Source organism: Salmo salar, chromosome 02, assembly GCF_965601325.2.
Source record: "Salmo salar chromosome 02, fSalSal1, whole genome shotgun sequence".
Classification (NCBI taxonomy): Eukaryota; Metazoa; Chordata; class Actinopteri; order Salmoniformes; family Salmonidae; genus Salmo; species Salmo salar.
In genome coordinates, this window is record NC_138292.1 from 66,944,111 (window position 1) to 66,961,368 (window position 17,258).

Consider the following 17,258-nt stretch of genomic DNA (forward strand, 5'->3'; position numbering starts at 1 on the left):
TGTGCTGATTTCTCTCCAGGCCTGATCCGTGCGCATGTTGACCAGACTCTGCTCAAATGAGTTCACACTATTAGGCAACACCATCTTCCACCAGATCAACAGAGGCTCCCTCAGAAATAATGCAGGGAAAGCGTGCCATGAATAAGTTGAGGGATGAGAACTTGGCAGTCTGCCTGTTGGCAATGTCAGCGACCACTGCATGCTGGAGGAGCACATCGGCAAATGGAAATTTCAGCAACATGTAGTCTACTGCAGAAGACAATATGTTTCTGACATCTGCATAGAAGGTCTTCAGATCCAGCTTGCCTTGGCTTCCTATGTAGGTGCGGGTGTCCTGGCCAATGGACAGCTCCTCGTCAGAAAGCTGGTTTTGTCTCTCCAGGTAGAGCGTAGGCTTGACACCAGTACATTTTTGTCACGAGCACACATGCTTAGACAAACATTATGGATCACACCTGGTTCAGTTCAGTCCTCTGAAAAAGTATTTTACAAGACATAAATAAAAGATTCATACTGATAAGTACAGAACATAGCAAATATATATGTTTTGTGGAATTTAGCACAGATTGTATGTTTATTCCATTACATGTACAGTATAGAATGGAGATAATTATCTATAACGTTTTTCTTAGCACATGCCCCCAAGTTTAGTCTCTACAGTAGAGGAACGCTTGTCACCTCTCAAACAGGGCCAATCACTAGGGCCAGCTCACATGTATTGGATTTTTAAACAACACTAAAAGCAAAAATCATTTTGAAAACAAAAACAAAAGATCGCATTGACAGAGTGCAAACTGTCTACACAGGCTACCGCAAAGGGAATCTGACCGGTGTTCAGGAGGCTACCGCAAAGGGAATCTGACCGCTGTTCAGGAGGCTACCGCAAAGGGAATCTGACCGCTGTTCAGGAGGCTACCGCAAAGGGAATCTGACCGCTGTTCAGGAGGCTACCGCAAAGGGAATCTGACCGCTGTTCAGGAGGCTACCGCAAAGGGAATCTGACCGGTGTTCAGGAGGCTACCGCAAAGGGAATCTGACCGGTGTTCAGGAGGCTACCGCAAAGGGAATCTGACCGGTGTTCAGGAGGTTACCGCAAAGGGAATCTGACCGGTGTTCAGGAGGCTACCGCAAAGGGAATCTGACCGGTGTTCAGGAGGCTACCGCAAAGGGAATCTGACCGCTGTTCAGGAGGCTACCGCAAAGGGAATCTGACCGGTGTTCAGGAGGCTACCGCAAAGGGAATCTGACCGGTGTTCAGGAGGCTACCGCAAAGGGAATCTGACTGCTGTTCAGTAGCCTACCGCAAAGGGAATCTGACCGGTGTTCAGTAGCCTACCACAAAGGGAATCTGGCCGCTGTTCACCAGAAGAGTCTAGTGTTTCAGCCTATGTAAAAGTGCCTATTGTATTTCTTTGCAGCGCATACATCATTTCAGAGGTTCAAAAATGTAAAAAATCTCAAATCTAATGCAAAGACATTTTAGAAGCATTGCCTCTATAGCTAATACCGGACACTGCATCGCGCAGTCTCCTAAACTCCCGACTCCATTTAATGCCAAGATGTTTATATTTATTTTTCATTATACTTTTGTAATGCTTTTTGTGACGTGTATCATAATTACAGTTAGCCTATCAGGTTGCATGATCCTCGTAATGGTACGTGGAAAATACAACTAATGGGACGCAGAATTAAATGTATATCACACTCGCACAAATGCGACAAGTTATTTTTTTTGTATTTGCATTTCATTTCTTTCACTAGCTAATGTGAGTGAACTGCTGGCACTTTAGAACCCACTGAATGTCCATCTTCTGTTCGCTAACGTTAGCTTGAAACAATGTGTTTACCTTTCCACAACACACGGAGTGGAAAAGGGATTGGTCTGTGTGTTTACGTACAGCTGACAGTCGGCAAACTCAACATCACAACAAACAGGAGGGGCAGACACCGGGTAGCTACGTCCAATAACGATGTATTTATCTCCATGTCCGTTGATACAAACTCCGTACGTCTGTGTGTTGCAGCTCGAGAATTGGGATATTAGATTTATTTTGTATTAATTAAAAAAAATTAAATCAGGCCCCATTCATTTCTGCATACTTTTAACTGGGATCTCGTACCTGCGTACAAGGACAGAGAATTGCATAGTTGGTACTCAAAATGGATGCATGTTGGCAGGTCTGTATTAGGAGTATAATTCAGATATGCTGGACTGGAAGTTTCAGGTAGAATGACAAAAGGGTATTTGAGCTCTGTGGTTTAAGGGGTGGGCTACTTAGAGGGATTCCCTGCAACATGGGGTCTACAGGCTGTCTGAAGGGTAGAGACTCTGGGTCCTGTCTGTAGCGTGTGTGTGTACTCACTGGGATGCCCAGTACCATGGGGTCTACAGGCTGTATAAATGGTAGAGACTCTGGGTCCTGTCTGTAGTGCGTCTGTGTGTACTCACTGGGATGCCCTGCAACATGGGGTCTACAGGCTGTATAAAGGGTAGAGACTCTGGGTCCTGTCTGTAGTGCGTCTGTGTGTACTCACTGGGATGCCCAGTACCATGGGGTCTACAGGCTGTCTGAAGGGTAGAGACTCTGGGTCCTGTCTGTAAAGAGACTCTAGGGTGGGCATGAGGGCCTGGCGTAGCTCCTCTGGCTTAAAGACTGGAACAGAGATGGGGAGAAAAAGTTTTAATAGGTGTTTTTAATAAGTTTCATCCTAGACCAATTCCTTGTCCTGTCCCTAGTCCCTTTTTGGGGGAAGGAGAGAGATGGCTAGAGAGAGAGAGAGAAATGGCTAGATAAAGAGAGGGCGAGAGGGAGAGAGAGAGAGAGAGAGAGAGAGAGAGAGAGAGAGAGAGAGAGAGAGAGAGAGATGGCTAGCGAGAGAGAGATGGCCAGAATACAATTTTGATAAACTCCCATATCTACTGGGTGAAATACCAGTGTGCCATCACAGCAGCAAGATGTGTGACCTGTTGCCACAAGAAAAGGGCAACCAGTGAAGAACAAACACCATTATAAATACAACCTTTATTATTTATTTTCCCTTTTGTACTTTAACTATTTGCACATCGTTACAACACTGTATATAGACATATGTCATTTGAAATGTCTTTTTTCTTTGAGTGTAATGTTAATTTTGGATTGTTTATTATCAATTTCACGTGAGCGAGAGAGAAGAGAGAGAACTCACTTTTCCTCCGTGACTGAGAAGGGGATGAGGACACTGTGCCGTTGGCTCCTCCCCCCTCCTCCTCTTTGGGCTCATTCTTCATCTCCAGCTTCTTCTCCTCAGTCTCCATTGGCACCTGCTTCTCTTCTGGCTCCTCCTTCACTGACAGCGAACCAGAGTCCTCCTCAGTCTGCAAACAGGAAGTAAAGATAGGCGATTAATAAAGCTAGGGGAAATGCTTGCTAACAGTATAAACCATGTGATTCATAGCTTCTATTTCTATGATTCAACATTGTCTAATGACATGGATGGACTCCACATGACTTCTGGAGCTCAGCTTAACCAAACCTGAATGAATGAACAAACAAAAACACACCTCCATCTTGGGCTCGGTCTTGCCACTGGCCGACTCAAAGTCCCGCTGGTCCCTAAGCCGCAGCTCGGCCTTGGTCTCCTGGGCCGGCAGGTCAGGCAAAGCATGCTGGGAGTGCGAATGCAAGTCGCCGCTGGCGGCAGAAGCTGGGGTGGGCACCCTGTTATCCAGACTGGCACCTGTCTGAGAAAGCTGAAAAGAGAAGGAGAGAGCGCCAGAGTGAGAGGAAGAGCGAGAGAGAGAAAAAAGGAGTGTGAGCAAAAGAAAGAAAAAGGAAAAAGGAGGAATAATAAAAAGAGGGTCAAATGAGCATTTAGTGGAAAGCAAGTTCTTCACAATTTGTGAAAACAGTGAGTTTGGTTGACAGATGAGACATTCCATGGTTGTCATGCAGCTAGAACAAGATGGCATGGTCAAAGGAGGTCAAAAGGTCAACCAGAAAGGATTGAAGGTGAGAGGTTAAAAAGGGATGTCGTAGTTCAAGGTGGAAGGGCATGCCATGCGGTCTCAGGGCTCTCACCGGCGTGGTCGGGGGCTGCACTGTAGGAAGCTCCGGTTGGGGTTGGGACTGAGTCTGTGGCTGGAGGGGGGTATGTGGCTGGGGTTGAGGAGGCTGGGTCTGGGTCAGGTTTGGGCGGGGAGGGGTGTTGGAAGGACCAGGACCGTGGGTGGAAAGGGTGGGGGTTGAGCTGCGGCTGGAGGGCTTGGGGGGCTGCAGGTTAGTTGTGGGCCCCCCTGTGGAGGAAGAGGGTGGAGGAGTGGAGCGCAGGGGGGGCTGGGAGGGGAGCTGTAGGCCCAGGGGACCAAGTGCACTCATGGGGAGGTTAGCACTCTGCTGCTGCGGCGACTGCTGCTGTAGGGAGCGAGAGGAGGCCACACACACACACACACACACACACACACACACACACACACACACACACACACACACAGAACAAGGATTACATACACATAAACCAACCACACACAGAGACTTGAGTTAAGGGTACCTCATGATAGTCAGTGTGTGAGTTGTGACGGTTACTGATTTTAGTGGGTAATTGAACCCATCCCCCCCTCCTCTCTATACCCCCATCCATCTCTCACCCTTGTGACAGTAGCCCAGGCCTTCCCTCCATCTAACCCTCCCTCCCTTTATCTCTCACCTGTGTGACAGCAGCCTGTGCTGGGGGCTGGCCTAGACCCAGGTTGTTAGCGTTCATGGCGCCGGAGGCAGAGGGGGGAAATGGGGTCTGAGGGGGATGGAATTGACTATTTTGATTGGCTGTCTGGCCCACCATGCTGCCGCCGCCGCCGTGGGCTCCCAGCATGCCCTGGGCCTGTGGCATCCGCGAGGGAGACAGACCCATCTGAGGAAGAGAGTGTTACCGTGGTAATAGGAGAACCAATCAATCAAATCCTAGATATACACAAACACAATGAAGCGTAAATAGGAGTATGCCAGCCTTAATGCTATAGTCCGGGGCCCCTAAAATACAGAATAATTTCAATATATCCCTTCAAGCCGATGTGAATACCAATTTAAAATCTGAATACAACCAGTTTGCCATTTCAATTAGTCACTGTGACGTCTCTTCCAGACAGCACCAACAGAGGGGTTGTCTATAACGGGAGAGATCATCAATTATCACTACGAGAGCTCTCGACAAGGCGGCGTCATCAGTGAGCAAGCGGCGCTCTGACTGACTCAAAGCGCTAGGAAAACTAAAATAAATGGCACGTTGTGTGCTGAAATGTGACCCCTGTAACTCCCGCATCCCACGCTTCGGTTTTTACTAAAGAACTGTCGCCATGATGCTGCTGAGCGTTAAGAGGGAATGCTGGGAGTACAAACTCTCCATCCCCATCTCTCCATCCTCCCCCTCTCTCTCACATCCCTTGTTCTCTCTCAGTCAGTCTTGGTACAACGGTAAACCATGCCAGCAGTGCTGTACTTTACTTCAGAGGGGTGGTGCTGCTGCATCATTTCAACCTAACAAAAGGCCCTAACTGACTGACTGACACTTCTCTCTTTGCCACTAAAAATACTCTCCAACATACGGTGAGTCATGGCTGGAGAGAACATTATGTCCTGCGTCCCAAATGGCACCCTATTCCCTACATAGGGCTCTGGTCAAAATTAGCGCACTATGTGAGGTGTTGACACCCTTAAATATCCTAGTGTGTGTGTGTGGTACTCACGGAGGGGACGGAGCCCATGTTGATCTGTGTGGGGTGGTTCATGGGGGAGGCGGCACGGGGCCCTAGAGGCTGCTGGGACATCTGGATGTTGGGCAGGGCCATGGGGCTGAACTGATTGAGCCCTGCAGAGGAGAGGTGGAGCACAACATCAGGCAAGACGCGCGCCCTCACCACGCACACGCGCGCCCTCACCACGCACACGCGCGCCCTCACCACGCTCACAGGGCATGACGCACAACACACCTGTAGAGATGCCAAGCGCATACATCAAATTGATCGACACGAATACGCAGATTCACACCACACACACAAATTGCCTTAAGTAAGAAAACCTAGGGTGGGGTTGGTACCTTGAACAATTTGCATGCGATTCATGATCTGATTTGGCACATTGGGCATAGACACAGGTCCATCTGAGGAAGCAGAGAAAGACAGCAGGATAAGGTAAGGGTTGGAGAAGAGCAGCAAACAAAGATGGCAGAAAAGCAACCCCCCAAAGTGTTCCAGAAAAGCCCTGGCTTTGGACTACTACTACCACCTCCAGAGTGTTAGGGTTTAGGGTTATGGCTTGATACTCACTCTGTGGCCTAACAGACTGCCCAGGGCCCAGGGTGTTGGGCTGCGGGAGACCTCCAGGCTGCTGTTGGGCTCCTGCAGCCGTCAGAGGCCCCTGGTTGATGATCTGTTTCTGGAGCCGAGACCTCCTCTTCTCCTCCAGCTCCTTCTGGATTTTATAGATCTTCTCTGCCAGGAAGTGGTAGTATTCATCCTGCAGGGGAGACAACAAATTAATGAATAAAATGGTTGGGTAATGTAGTTCAAAACAATCTAGCAGTCTAAAAACGACAAACTATTAGAATGCATAAAAACTAGTTTACCACCATTATGGCTCATCAACTTCAGTGCTCAAGTGTTGGTAAGAGCACAAACTGATAGAACAGATAAAAGCAGGACACTGAGGACTATTCAAGGGGCTTGTTTCTGGGGAATGTGAGCTGCGGACCCTGCTGTTGGCAGACTCATACATGTCCCTCTCCACCTTCCCAGCACGCACGTCGTACCCTAATGTCCCCCTCCACCTTCCCAGTGTGCGCGTTGTACCCTAATGTTGGCAGGCTCATACATGTCCCCCTCCACCTTCCCAGTGTGCGCGTTGTACCCTAATGTTGGCAGGCTCATACATGTCCCCCTCCACCTTCCCAGTGTGCGCGTTGTACCCTAATGTTGGCAGACTCATACATGTTCCCCTCCACCTTCCCAGTGTGCGCGTTGTACCCTAATGTTGGCAGACTCATACATGTTCCCCTCCACCTTCCCAGTGTGCGCGTTGTACCCTAATGTTGGCAGACTCATACATGTCCCCCTCCACCTTCCCAGTGTGCGTGTTGTACCCTAATGTTGGCAGACTCATACATGTTCCCCTCCACCTTCCCAGTGTGCGTGTTGTACCCTAATGTTGGCAGGCTCATACATGTTCCCCTCCACCTTCCCAGTGTGCGTGTTGTACCCTAATGTTGGCAGACTCATACATGTCCCCCTCCCCTCCCAGGCGCGGTGTCCCAGTGGCGCCCTGCCCCCCCCCCCGGTGCGCGTTGTACCCTAATGTTGGCAGACTCATACATGTTCCCCCCCTCCCAGGGCGCGTGTCCCAGTGGCGGCCCTGCCCCCCCCCCCCGGGCGGTTGTACCCTAATGTTGGCAGACTCATACATGTTCCCCTCCACTTTCCCAGTGTGCGCGTTGTACCCTAATGTTGGCAGGCTCATACATGTCCCCCTCCACCTTCCCAGTGTGCGTGTTGTACCCTAATGTTGGCAGACTCATACAGTGCATTCAGAAAGTATTCAGACCCCTTGATTATATTATTTTTTCCCTCTACACACAATACCCCATAATGACAAAGCGAAAACAGGTTTATACATTTTTGCAAATTTATAAAAATTTTTTTACAGAAATTCCTTATTTACATAAGTATTCAGACCATTTGATATGAGACTCGAAATTGAGCTCACTTGCATTCTTTGGCCTGAATTCCAAGTGTCACACCCAGAGGAAACCTGGCACCATCCCTACGGTGAAGCATGGTGGTGGCAGGATCATGCTGTGGGGATGTTTTTAAGCAGCAGGGACTGGGAGACTAGTCAGGATCGAGGCAAAGATGAACGGAGCAAAGCATAAAAGGATCCTTGATGAAAACCTGCACCAGAGCACTCAGGACCTCAGACTGGGGTGAAGGTTCACCTTCTAACAGGACAACAACCCTAAGCAAACAGCCAAGACACTGCAGGAGTGGCTTAGGGACAAGTCTCTGAATGCCCTTGAGTGGCCCAGCCAGAGCCCGGACTTGAACCTGATCTCTGGAGACCTGAAAATAGCTGTAAAGCAACGCTCCCCATCCAACCTGACAGAGCTCAAGGGGCTCTGCAGAGAATTTTTTTTGAGAAACTCCAAATACAGGTGTGCCAAGCTTGTAGCGTCATACCCAAGAAGACTTGAGGCTGTAATCGCTGTCAAAGGTGCTTCAACAAAGTACTGAGTAAAGGGTCTGAATACTTATGTAAATGTGTTTTTTTATTATTTTTAATACATTTGCAAACATTTCTAAAAACCGTGTTTTTGCTTTGTCATTATGGGCTATTGTGTGTAGATAGATGAGGAAAAAAACAACTTAATCCATTTTAGAATAAGGCTGTAATGTAACAGAATGTGGAAAAAGTGAAGGGGTCTGAATACTTTCCGAATGCACTGTACCCCTCCACCTTCCTAGCTTGTGTGCATGTGTGTCGTACCCTGCTGTTGGCAGACTCGTACATGTCCCCCTCGACCTTCCTAGCGTATGCCACCAGGTTCTCCATCCGCCTATCCTTTAGAGCTGCCGGATCTGGGGTGGGGAAAATGGCTTGTACTCTGGACAGAGAGAAGTAGAGGGAGAGAGCAGAGGCATTGAATAAACAAACTAATGAACATGGGAAGGACTGAGTCTACTCTTTTCAAGTGATTCACTGCTTATGTCGCCTTAAGAACATGACTTTCTCATTACAGAGCTTCTGATATAAGTGGATGTCGGTGGTTGTGACTAGGAAGTTGTTTGTGTGGTGGGTGACAATAAATCTAAAGGCTCCCAGTGAGTCACAATTCAAAACCACTGCTTTGGAACTAAACCACAACTCAGAGACTTGTGTTTAGTATTCCATTGGGATAAGAGTATTTTAACGGTTTTCTATGGTCGTTTTCCCACTGCAGCCATCTGGACGTACAGTTTGTGGACGAGGTGGTTGCGGAGGTCCTGAGTGACGTGTTCATGCCAGGTCTTCCTGACTCCCGATGCTGAGAGGGGGGCGGCGGTGGGCAGGCTACCCCCCATGGAGCCAACACCTGATCCGTCGGACAACAGCTGACTGACAGGGGGAGGAGAGGGGGAGATTAGGACAAGGGAAAACATCTTACATAGGCCTGAACAAAAGCTCACGAGGAGTTCCAATTCAATTAAGTCTGGTGCTGTGTCAACAAGTCACTTCATATGGAAACCTGTGTGAGAGAATCTTCAATACAGCTAAATGTATTCACTTATTATCCATGATCGTGCTATACGCCTACTTTCATGTTTCAGTCCCTTGATCTATTTCTTCTCAGCTAAAGCAACAGTTTTTAGAATAACCACGTATTCATTCAATCAATCAATTCCTTGGCACAGCTCCTAGACATGATGTATGTTTGCTGAGACTCACTTGGCGTTGAGAGAGTCTGAGTGCAGGTTGGTCTGATCTGACGAGGCCACGCCCATCGCCCCGCCTCCCAGAGCCATCTGGTTACCTGGAGAAACAGAGACATGGCAAGTTAGAATCTGTATGTGTGTCTAGACGCAAGTTAAGATTGTATTACACACACACACACACACACACACACACACACACACACACACACACACACACACACACACACACACACACACACACACACACACACACACACACACGTCTCATCAGACAAGACAGAAGCACACACGCTTTAATGTTTACGCAGTTAAATAAAGTAGCAACTGTTACTAGACGGTTAACCAAACAATAAAACCTGTTGAGCAAGGACCAATGGAGACTGACCAAACTATGGTCTCTTAATCAAACACTTCTCCCAAACTGACACACCTGGGATCGTGCTCATTAGGCAGCAAACAGAAAATTGATTGAAACAGGGAGGGACCACCTGAACTGGTCCAATAAGAAACACTAATTCCCATTCCAAAACATTTCCAAATGTCTTCTGTGGAGTGTCCTAATGAACACAGCCCTGCTACACAAAAACCACTCTTTACCTAGTGCATTGATGGGTCTCATTCGCTGTGGATGCTGCCCCTGTGTAGCGTTCTGTCCCCCTGGGGGGGTCTGACCGGGGGTGGGGGTCTGGTTGCTGTACGGCAGGCCCAGGGCGGCATAGGCCCTCTGCATGGAAGAGGGGTCGATGGGGGTGGGGGTGTTGAGGGAGGGAGCACCAGAGACCACAGAGGCCAGGGAGTTCTGGAGGGCAGCGTTGGGGGAACTCAGCAAGGCTGGAGGGGGGAGAGAGATTCTAGTTAACATTGATTTTGATTGATTTGACTATGATAAACATATGCTGTTAGCTATAGTGTGTTCTCTCTACTACCGCATGGCAAGCGGTACCGGAGTGCCAAGTCTAGGACAAAAAGGCTTCTCAACAGTTTTTACCCCCAAGCCATAAGACTCCTGAACAGGTAACCAAATGGTTTTCCGGACTATTTGCATTGTGTGCCCTCCCCCTGCTACTTTCTGTTTATCTTATATGCATAGTCACTTTAACTATACATTCATGTACATACTACCTCAATTGGCCCGACCAACTTGTGCTCCCACACATTGGCTAACCGGGCTATCTGCATTGTGACCCACCACCCGCCAACCCCTCTTTTTACGCTACTGCTACTCTCTGTTCATCATATATGCATAGTCACTTTAACCATACCCACATGTACATACTACCTCAATAAGCCTGACTAACCGGTGTCTGTATATAGCCTTGCTACTCTTATTTTCAAATGTCTTCTTACTGTCGTTTTATTTCTTTACTTACCCACACACACACACACACACACACACACACACACACACACACACACACACACACACACACACACCTTTTTTCCCCCCGCACTATTGGTTAGAGCCTGTAAGTAAGCATTTCACTGTAAGGTCTACACCTGTTGTATTCGGCGCACGTGACAATCAATCTTACTTAAACTTTGATTTGATAGTCCTATACAATGTAATCAAACACAAACATACACACGATCATGTAGGCACACCTTGATGTATACACACAATCAGCGCACACACACACACACACACAAAGCTTTCATAACTTGATTGATATTTATTCTTGGAACTTTACTTGCCATGAGATAGCCGTGTGAAACAGCAGATATGGTTCTAATCTTAGTGGTTTAACCACATTGTGACACATAAGAGCTGTAGAAATTCCTTCATGGGGTATTACATGTGTAAACTCTGCATATTAAATAGAGTTCAGCCAACATACTACTCTATGTCTGCTTCCCAAATGGCAGCCTATTCCCTATAGTGCACTATGGGCCCTGGTCTATGTAGGAATAGGGTGCAATTTGGGACGCATCATAAAAATATAAAAAAATCAGAGGAGAACGAACTGAAATGCTGCTTGCTATTTACACTGGCAGGAGTAAAGTCAGTGGTGCCATTGTGCTTTCCAGCATGTGAATCAGGCAGAGAGAAACAAACTCTCTAAAGAACAGAGTGATGAAAGATGCTGAGCAGAGGGAGAGAGAATGAGCAAGCAGAGAATGAGAGAGAAAGGAGTAAAAGAGCAAAGGGAAAAAAACAAGAAAGCAGAGTAAGGCAAAGAGATGGAGAGAGAGGGAGCAATTAACAGAGTGAGAGAACAAGAAAGGAGAAAGTCATCTGGGGGGTTTAAATGAATCATCAGTCCACCAGCCAATCGCTCAGCAGGACAGCCACACACCCTCCATGCCTCGTCCCCCTCCTCCTCTCCTCTCCCTCCTGCATCTCGGATTACAAGCCCAGCAGGAGTCCACTCTTGCTCATCAAGCTGTTCACAACCAGCCCTGTGGAACGCTAGCCTGGTCCCAGATCTGATTGTGCGGTCTTGCCTAGATCTACGGTCATTGGCAAGACAGCACAAACATATCTAAGACCAGGCTGGAGGAACACAAGGCTAGTATATAAATATCCTACAGGTGGTGGTGTCTTATGGATGATGCAGTACTCATTGAGTAGGATGAGGTGGTCTATAGTCACTGATCTGAGTTCAGTTTTTCACCCTAATGGTTGATATATGGGGAGTCAGTAAACTGATCCTAGATCCGTGTGTGGGTACTACTCACGTTGCTGGTTCTTCTTGTCACTGGCGTTCTTTAGCGGCAGGCAGACAGGACAGTCGTGCCGCGTACAGTTCTTCCAGTGTGAGATGATCTGTCTGGATGACGCACAGTGAGCCACTACAGAGGGGAAAGGAAGAGCAGAGGGAACACAGCGTTACACCACCTGTAACACAGGTTTAATGTCAAATGCACAAGTACAGTGAAATTCCTCTCAAGCACTAAACCCAACAATGCAGTAATCAATAACAATGTAACACAAAAAATAACAAGGTAGAACAAAATGCTACAAAAGTATGTGGACACCTGCTCATCGAACATCTTATTCAAAAGTTATGGGCATTAATATGTAGTTGGTTCCCCCTTTGCTTCCATTAACAGCCTCCACTATAGTGGAAAGCCTTCCCAGAAGATGTTGGAACACTGCAGTGGGGACTCAATTAATCCACAACAGCATTAGTGAAGTCGGGGACTGATTTTGGGCGATTTGGCCAGGCTTGCAGTCGGCTTTCCAATTCATCCCAAAGGTGTTCGATGGGGTTGAGGTCAGGGCTCTATGCAGGCTAGTCAAGTTCTTCCACACGGAACTCGACAAACCATTTCTGTATGGACCTCGATTTGTGCACGGGGACAATGTCATGCTGAAAGAGGGAAAGGCCTTCCCCAAACTGTTGCCACAAAGTTGGAAGCACAGAATCGTCTAGAATGTCATTGTATGCTGTAGCGTTAAGATTTCCCTTCACTGCAACTAAGGGGCCTAGACCGAACAATGAAAAACAGCCCCAGAACATTATTTCTCCTCTACCAAACTTTAGTTGGCACTATGCATTCTGGCAGGTAGCGTTCTCCTGGCATTTGACAAACCCAGATTTGTCTGTCGGACTGCCAGATGGTGAAGTGTGATTCATCACGCCAGAGAACGTGTTTCCACTGCTCCAGAGTCCAATGGTGGCAAGCTTTATACCACTTCAGCCAACACTTGGCACTGGGCATGGTGATCTTAGGCTTGTGTTCGGCTGCTCGGCCATGGAAACCCATTTCATGAAGCTCCCGATGAGCAGTTCTTGTGCTGACGTTGCTTCCAGAGGCAGTTTGGAACTCGGTAGTGAGTGTTGCAACCAAGGACAGACAATTTTTACGCGCTACGCGTTTCAGCACTTGGCGGTCCTGTTCTGTGAGCTTGTGTGGCCTAGCACTAACGCTGAGCTGTTGTTGCTCCTAGACTTTTCCACTTCACAGCACTTAGTTGACCGGGGCAGCTCTAGCAGGGCAGAAATTGGACGAACTGACTTGATGGAAAGGTGGCACCCTATGACGGTGCCACGTTGAAAGACACAGCTCTTCAGTACGGGTCATTACACTGCCAATGTTAGTCTATGAAGATCGCATGACTGTGTGCTCGGTTTTATACGTCTGTTAACAACAGGTGTGATTGAAATAGCAGAATCCGCTAATACGAAGGGGTGTCCGCATACTTTTGACCATGTAGTGTAAGTAAGCTATATACAGGGTCAGTTTCAATATCATATTTACAATGTGCATGGAATCTGGAGTGATAGCAGTAGGTATAGAGGTCACTAGGCATCAGGATATTTTATTATTTTTTTTTACCAGGTATGTTGATTGAACATATTCTCATTTACAGCAACAACCTGGGGAATAGTTTCAGGGGAGAGGAGGGGGATGAATGAGCCAATTGTAAGCTGAGGATGATTAGGTGGCCATGATGGTATGAGGGCCAGACTAGGAATTTAGCCAGGACACCGGGGTTAACACCCCTACTCCTACGATAAGTGCAACGGGATCTTGAATGACCTCAGAGAGAGTCAGGACACCCGTTTAACGTCCCATCCGAAAGACGGCACCCTACACAGGGCAGTGTCCCCAATCACTGCCCTGGGGCATTGGTATATTTTTTAGACCAGAGGAAAGACTGCCTCCTACTGGCCCTCCAACACCACTTCCAGCAGCATCTGGTCTCCCATCCAGGGACTGACCAGGACTAACCCTGCTTAGCTTCAGAAGCAAGACAGCAGTGGGATGCAGGGTGGTATGCTGCTGACAGTAGCAGCAGCATATATGATGATTATACGCGAGTGTGTGCTTGTGTACATTTTTGAGAATGACAAATATGAATTTTTAACAAAGTCTGCTGCCTCAGTTTGTATGATGGCAATTTGCATATACTCCAAAATGTTATGAAGAGTGATCAGATGAGTTGCAATTAATTGCAAAGTCCCTCTTTGCCATGCAAATTAACTGAACCCCAAATAAACATTTCCATTGCATTTCAGCCCTGCCACAAAACGACCAGCTGACATCATGTCAGTGATTCTCTCGTTAACACAGGTGTGAGTGTTGACGAGGACAAGGCTGGAGATCACTGTCATGCTGATTGAGTTCGAATAACAGACTGGAAGCTTCAAAAGGAGGGTGGTGCATGGAATCATTGTTCTTCCTCTGTCAACCACGGTTTCCTGCAAGGAAACACGTGTCGTCATCATTGCTTTGCACAAAAAGGGCTTCACAGGCAAGTATATTGCTGCCAGTAAGATTGCACCTAAATCAATCATTTATCGGATCATCAATAACTTCAAGGAGAGCGGTTCAATTGTTGTGAAGAAGGCTTCAGGGCGCCCAAGAAAGTCCAGCAAGCGCCAGGACTGTCTCCTAAAGTTGATTCAGCTGCGGGATTGGGGCACCACCAGTACAGAGCTTGCTCAGGAATGGCAGCAGGCAGGTGTGAGTGCATCTGCACGCACTGTGAGGCGAAGACTTTTGGAGGATGGCCTGGTGTCAAGAAGGGCAGCAAAGAAGGCACTTCTCTCCAGGAAAAACATGAGGGACAGACTGATATTCTGCAAAAGGTACAGGGATAGGACTGCTGAGGACTGGGGTAAAGTCATTTTCTCTGATGAATCCCCTTTCCGATTGTTTGGGGCGTCTGGAAAAAAGCTTGTCCGGAGAAGACAAGGTGAACGCTACCATCAGTCCTGTGTTATGCAAACAGTAAAGCATCCTGAGACCATTCATGTGTGGGGTTGCTTCTCAGCCAAGGGAGTGTGCTCACTCACAATTTTGCCTACGAACACAGCCATGAATAAAGAATGGTACCAACACATCCTCCGAGAGCAACTTCTCCCAACCATCCAGGAACACTTTGGTGACGAACAATGCCTTTTCCAGCATGGTGGAGCACCTTGCCATAAGGCAAAAGTGATAACCAAGTGGCTCAGGGAACAAAACATCGATATTTTGGGTCCATGGCCAGGAAACTCCCCAGACCTTAATCCCATTGAGAACTTGTGGTCAATCCTCAAGAGGCGGGTGGGACAAACAAAACCCCACAAATTCTGACAAACTCCAGCATTGATTATGCAAGAACGGGCTGCCATCAGTCAGGATGTGGCCCAGAAGTTAATTGACAGCATGCCAGGGCGGATTGCAGAGGTCTTGAAAAAGGGTCAACACTGCAAATATTGTCAAAAGCCTTTGACACTTATGAAATGCTTGTAATTATACTTCAGTATTCCATAGTAACATCTGACAAAAATATCTAAAGACACTGAGGCAGCAGACTTTGTGAAAATTAATATTTGTATCATTCTCAAAACTTTCGGCAACAACTGTAGAGTCAGTATAAATGTGTGAGCGTGTTATGTGTGTGAGCAAATAGAATGTATGGGTTGGATTGTCAGTGTGTGTATATAGAGTTTTAGTCCTGTGATCATACATGGAAACGGTGCCCCCCAAAAAATCCTGAAAACATGTAAGAGTCAACCCAGATAGTCCGTGTAGCCATTTTGTTAGCTATTTAGAAGCTGTTCAGGAGTCTGTTGGTGTCAGACCTGATGCATCAGTACCGGAAGCAGAGAGAACAGTCTATGGCTTGTATGGCTGGAATCTAGGGCTGTCTCCGAAAAAAAAAGAAATTTTTAAACGTGTATTTATCCATATACAGTGCATTCGGGAAGTATTCAGAAGTTACAGCATTATTTTAAAAATGATAAAATATAATTTTTCCCCTCAATCTACACACAATACCCCATAATGACAAAGCAAACTGATTTTTTAGAAATGGATAAAGAAATAAAATAACTGATATATTACATTTACATAAGTATTCAGACCCTTTACTCAGTACTTTGTGAAAGCACCTGTGGCAGTGATTAAAGCCTTGAGTCTTGGGTATGACGGTCATGTGTCTTTTACTGATGAGTGACTACTGTCTGACCACTCTACCATAAAGGCCTGATTGGTGGAGTGCTGCAGAGATGGTTGTCCTTCTGGAAGGTTCTCCCATCTCCACAGAGGAACTCTGGAGCTCTGTTAAGAGTGAGCATTGAGTCGTTGGTCACATCCCTGACCAAGGCACTTCTCCCCTGATTGCTTAGTTTGAATGGGCAGCCAGCTCTAGGAAGAGTCTTGGTGGTTCCTCTTTCATTGAAGAATGATGAAGGCCACTATGTTCTTGGGGACCTTCAATGGCACAAATGTTTTGGTACCCTTCCCCAGATCTGTGCCTTGACACAATCCTGTCTCTGAGCTCTACAGACAATTCCTTCGACCTCATGGTTTGGTTTTTGCTATGAAATGCACTGTCAACTGTGGGACCTTATATAGATAGGTGTGTGCCTTTCCAACTCATGTTCAATCAATTGAATTTGCCACAAGCCTCGAACCCTTAATGACTTGGAGAAGATCTGCAAAGAGGAGTGGGACAAAATCCCTCCTGAGATGTGTGCAAACCTGGTGGCCAACTACAAGAAACGTCTGACCTCTGTGATTGCCAACAAGGGTTTTGCCACCAAGTACTAAGTCATATCTTGCAGAGGGGTCAAATACTTATTTCCCCCATTAAAATGCAAATCATTTTATAACATTTTTGACATGCGTTTTTCTGGATTTTTTTGTTGTTATTCTGTCTCTCACTGTTTAAATAAACCTACCATTAAAATTATAGACGGATCATTTCTTTGTAAGTGGGCAAACGTACAAAATCAGCAGGGGATCAAATACTTTTTTCCCCCACTGTATGAAAGCTGGTGGTTCCTTTTAACATGAGTCTTCAATATTCCCAGGTAAGAAGTTTTAGGTTGTAGTTATTATAGGAATTCTAGGACTATTTCTCTCTATACGATTTGTATTTCATGTA

At 47.0% G+C, this 17,258-nt stretch overlaps 1 protein-coding gene across 4 annotated transcripts in view; it reads right to left on the reverse strand.

The window, feature by feature from the left end:
• LOC106590442 (histone lysine acetyltransferase CREBBP) overlaps positions 1-17,258 on the reverse strand; it is a 73,776-nt gene that overhangs the window by 14,442 nt on the left and 42,076 nt on the right. Inside the window, exons 5-17 of one of the 4 annotated variants that reach the window (XM_014181503.3) lie at positions 12,110-12,223; positions 10,031-10,264; positions 9,447-9,531; positions 8,976-9,116; positions 8,508-8,625; positions 6,299-6,488; positions 6,070-6,132; positions 5,720-5,841; positions 4,684-4,887; positions 4,059-4,388; positions 3,542-3,730; positions 3,187-3,355; positions 2,536-2,654 (exon numbers count right to left, since the gene is read on the reverse strand). In XM_014181503.3, coding sequence (XP_014036978.3) covers positions 2,536-2,654; positions 3,187-3,355; positions 3,542-3,730; positions 4,059-4,388; positions 4,684-4,887; positions 5,720-5,841; positions 6,070-6,132; positions 6,299-6,488; positions 8,508-8,625; positions 8,976-9,116; positions 9,447-9,531; positions 10,031-10,264; positions 12,110-12,223 — 2,078 coding nt within the window. Of the gene's footprint in view, positions 1-2,535; positions 2,655-3,186; positions 3,356-3,541; positions 3,731-4,058; positions 4,392-4,683; positions 4,888-5,719; positions 5,842-6,069; positions 6,133-6,298; positions 6,489-8,507; positions 8,626-8,975; positions 9,117-9,446; positions 9,532-10,030; positions 10,265-12,109; positions 12,224-17,258 lie in introns of all 4 variants that reach the window. The other 3 variants (XM_014181493.3, XM_014181510.3, XM_014181517.3) reach the window with 3 other exon arrangements.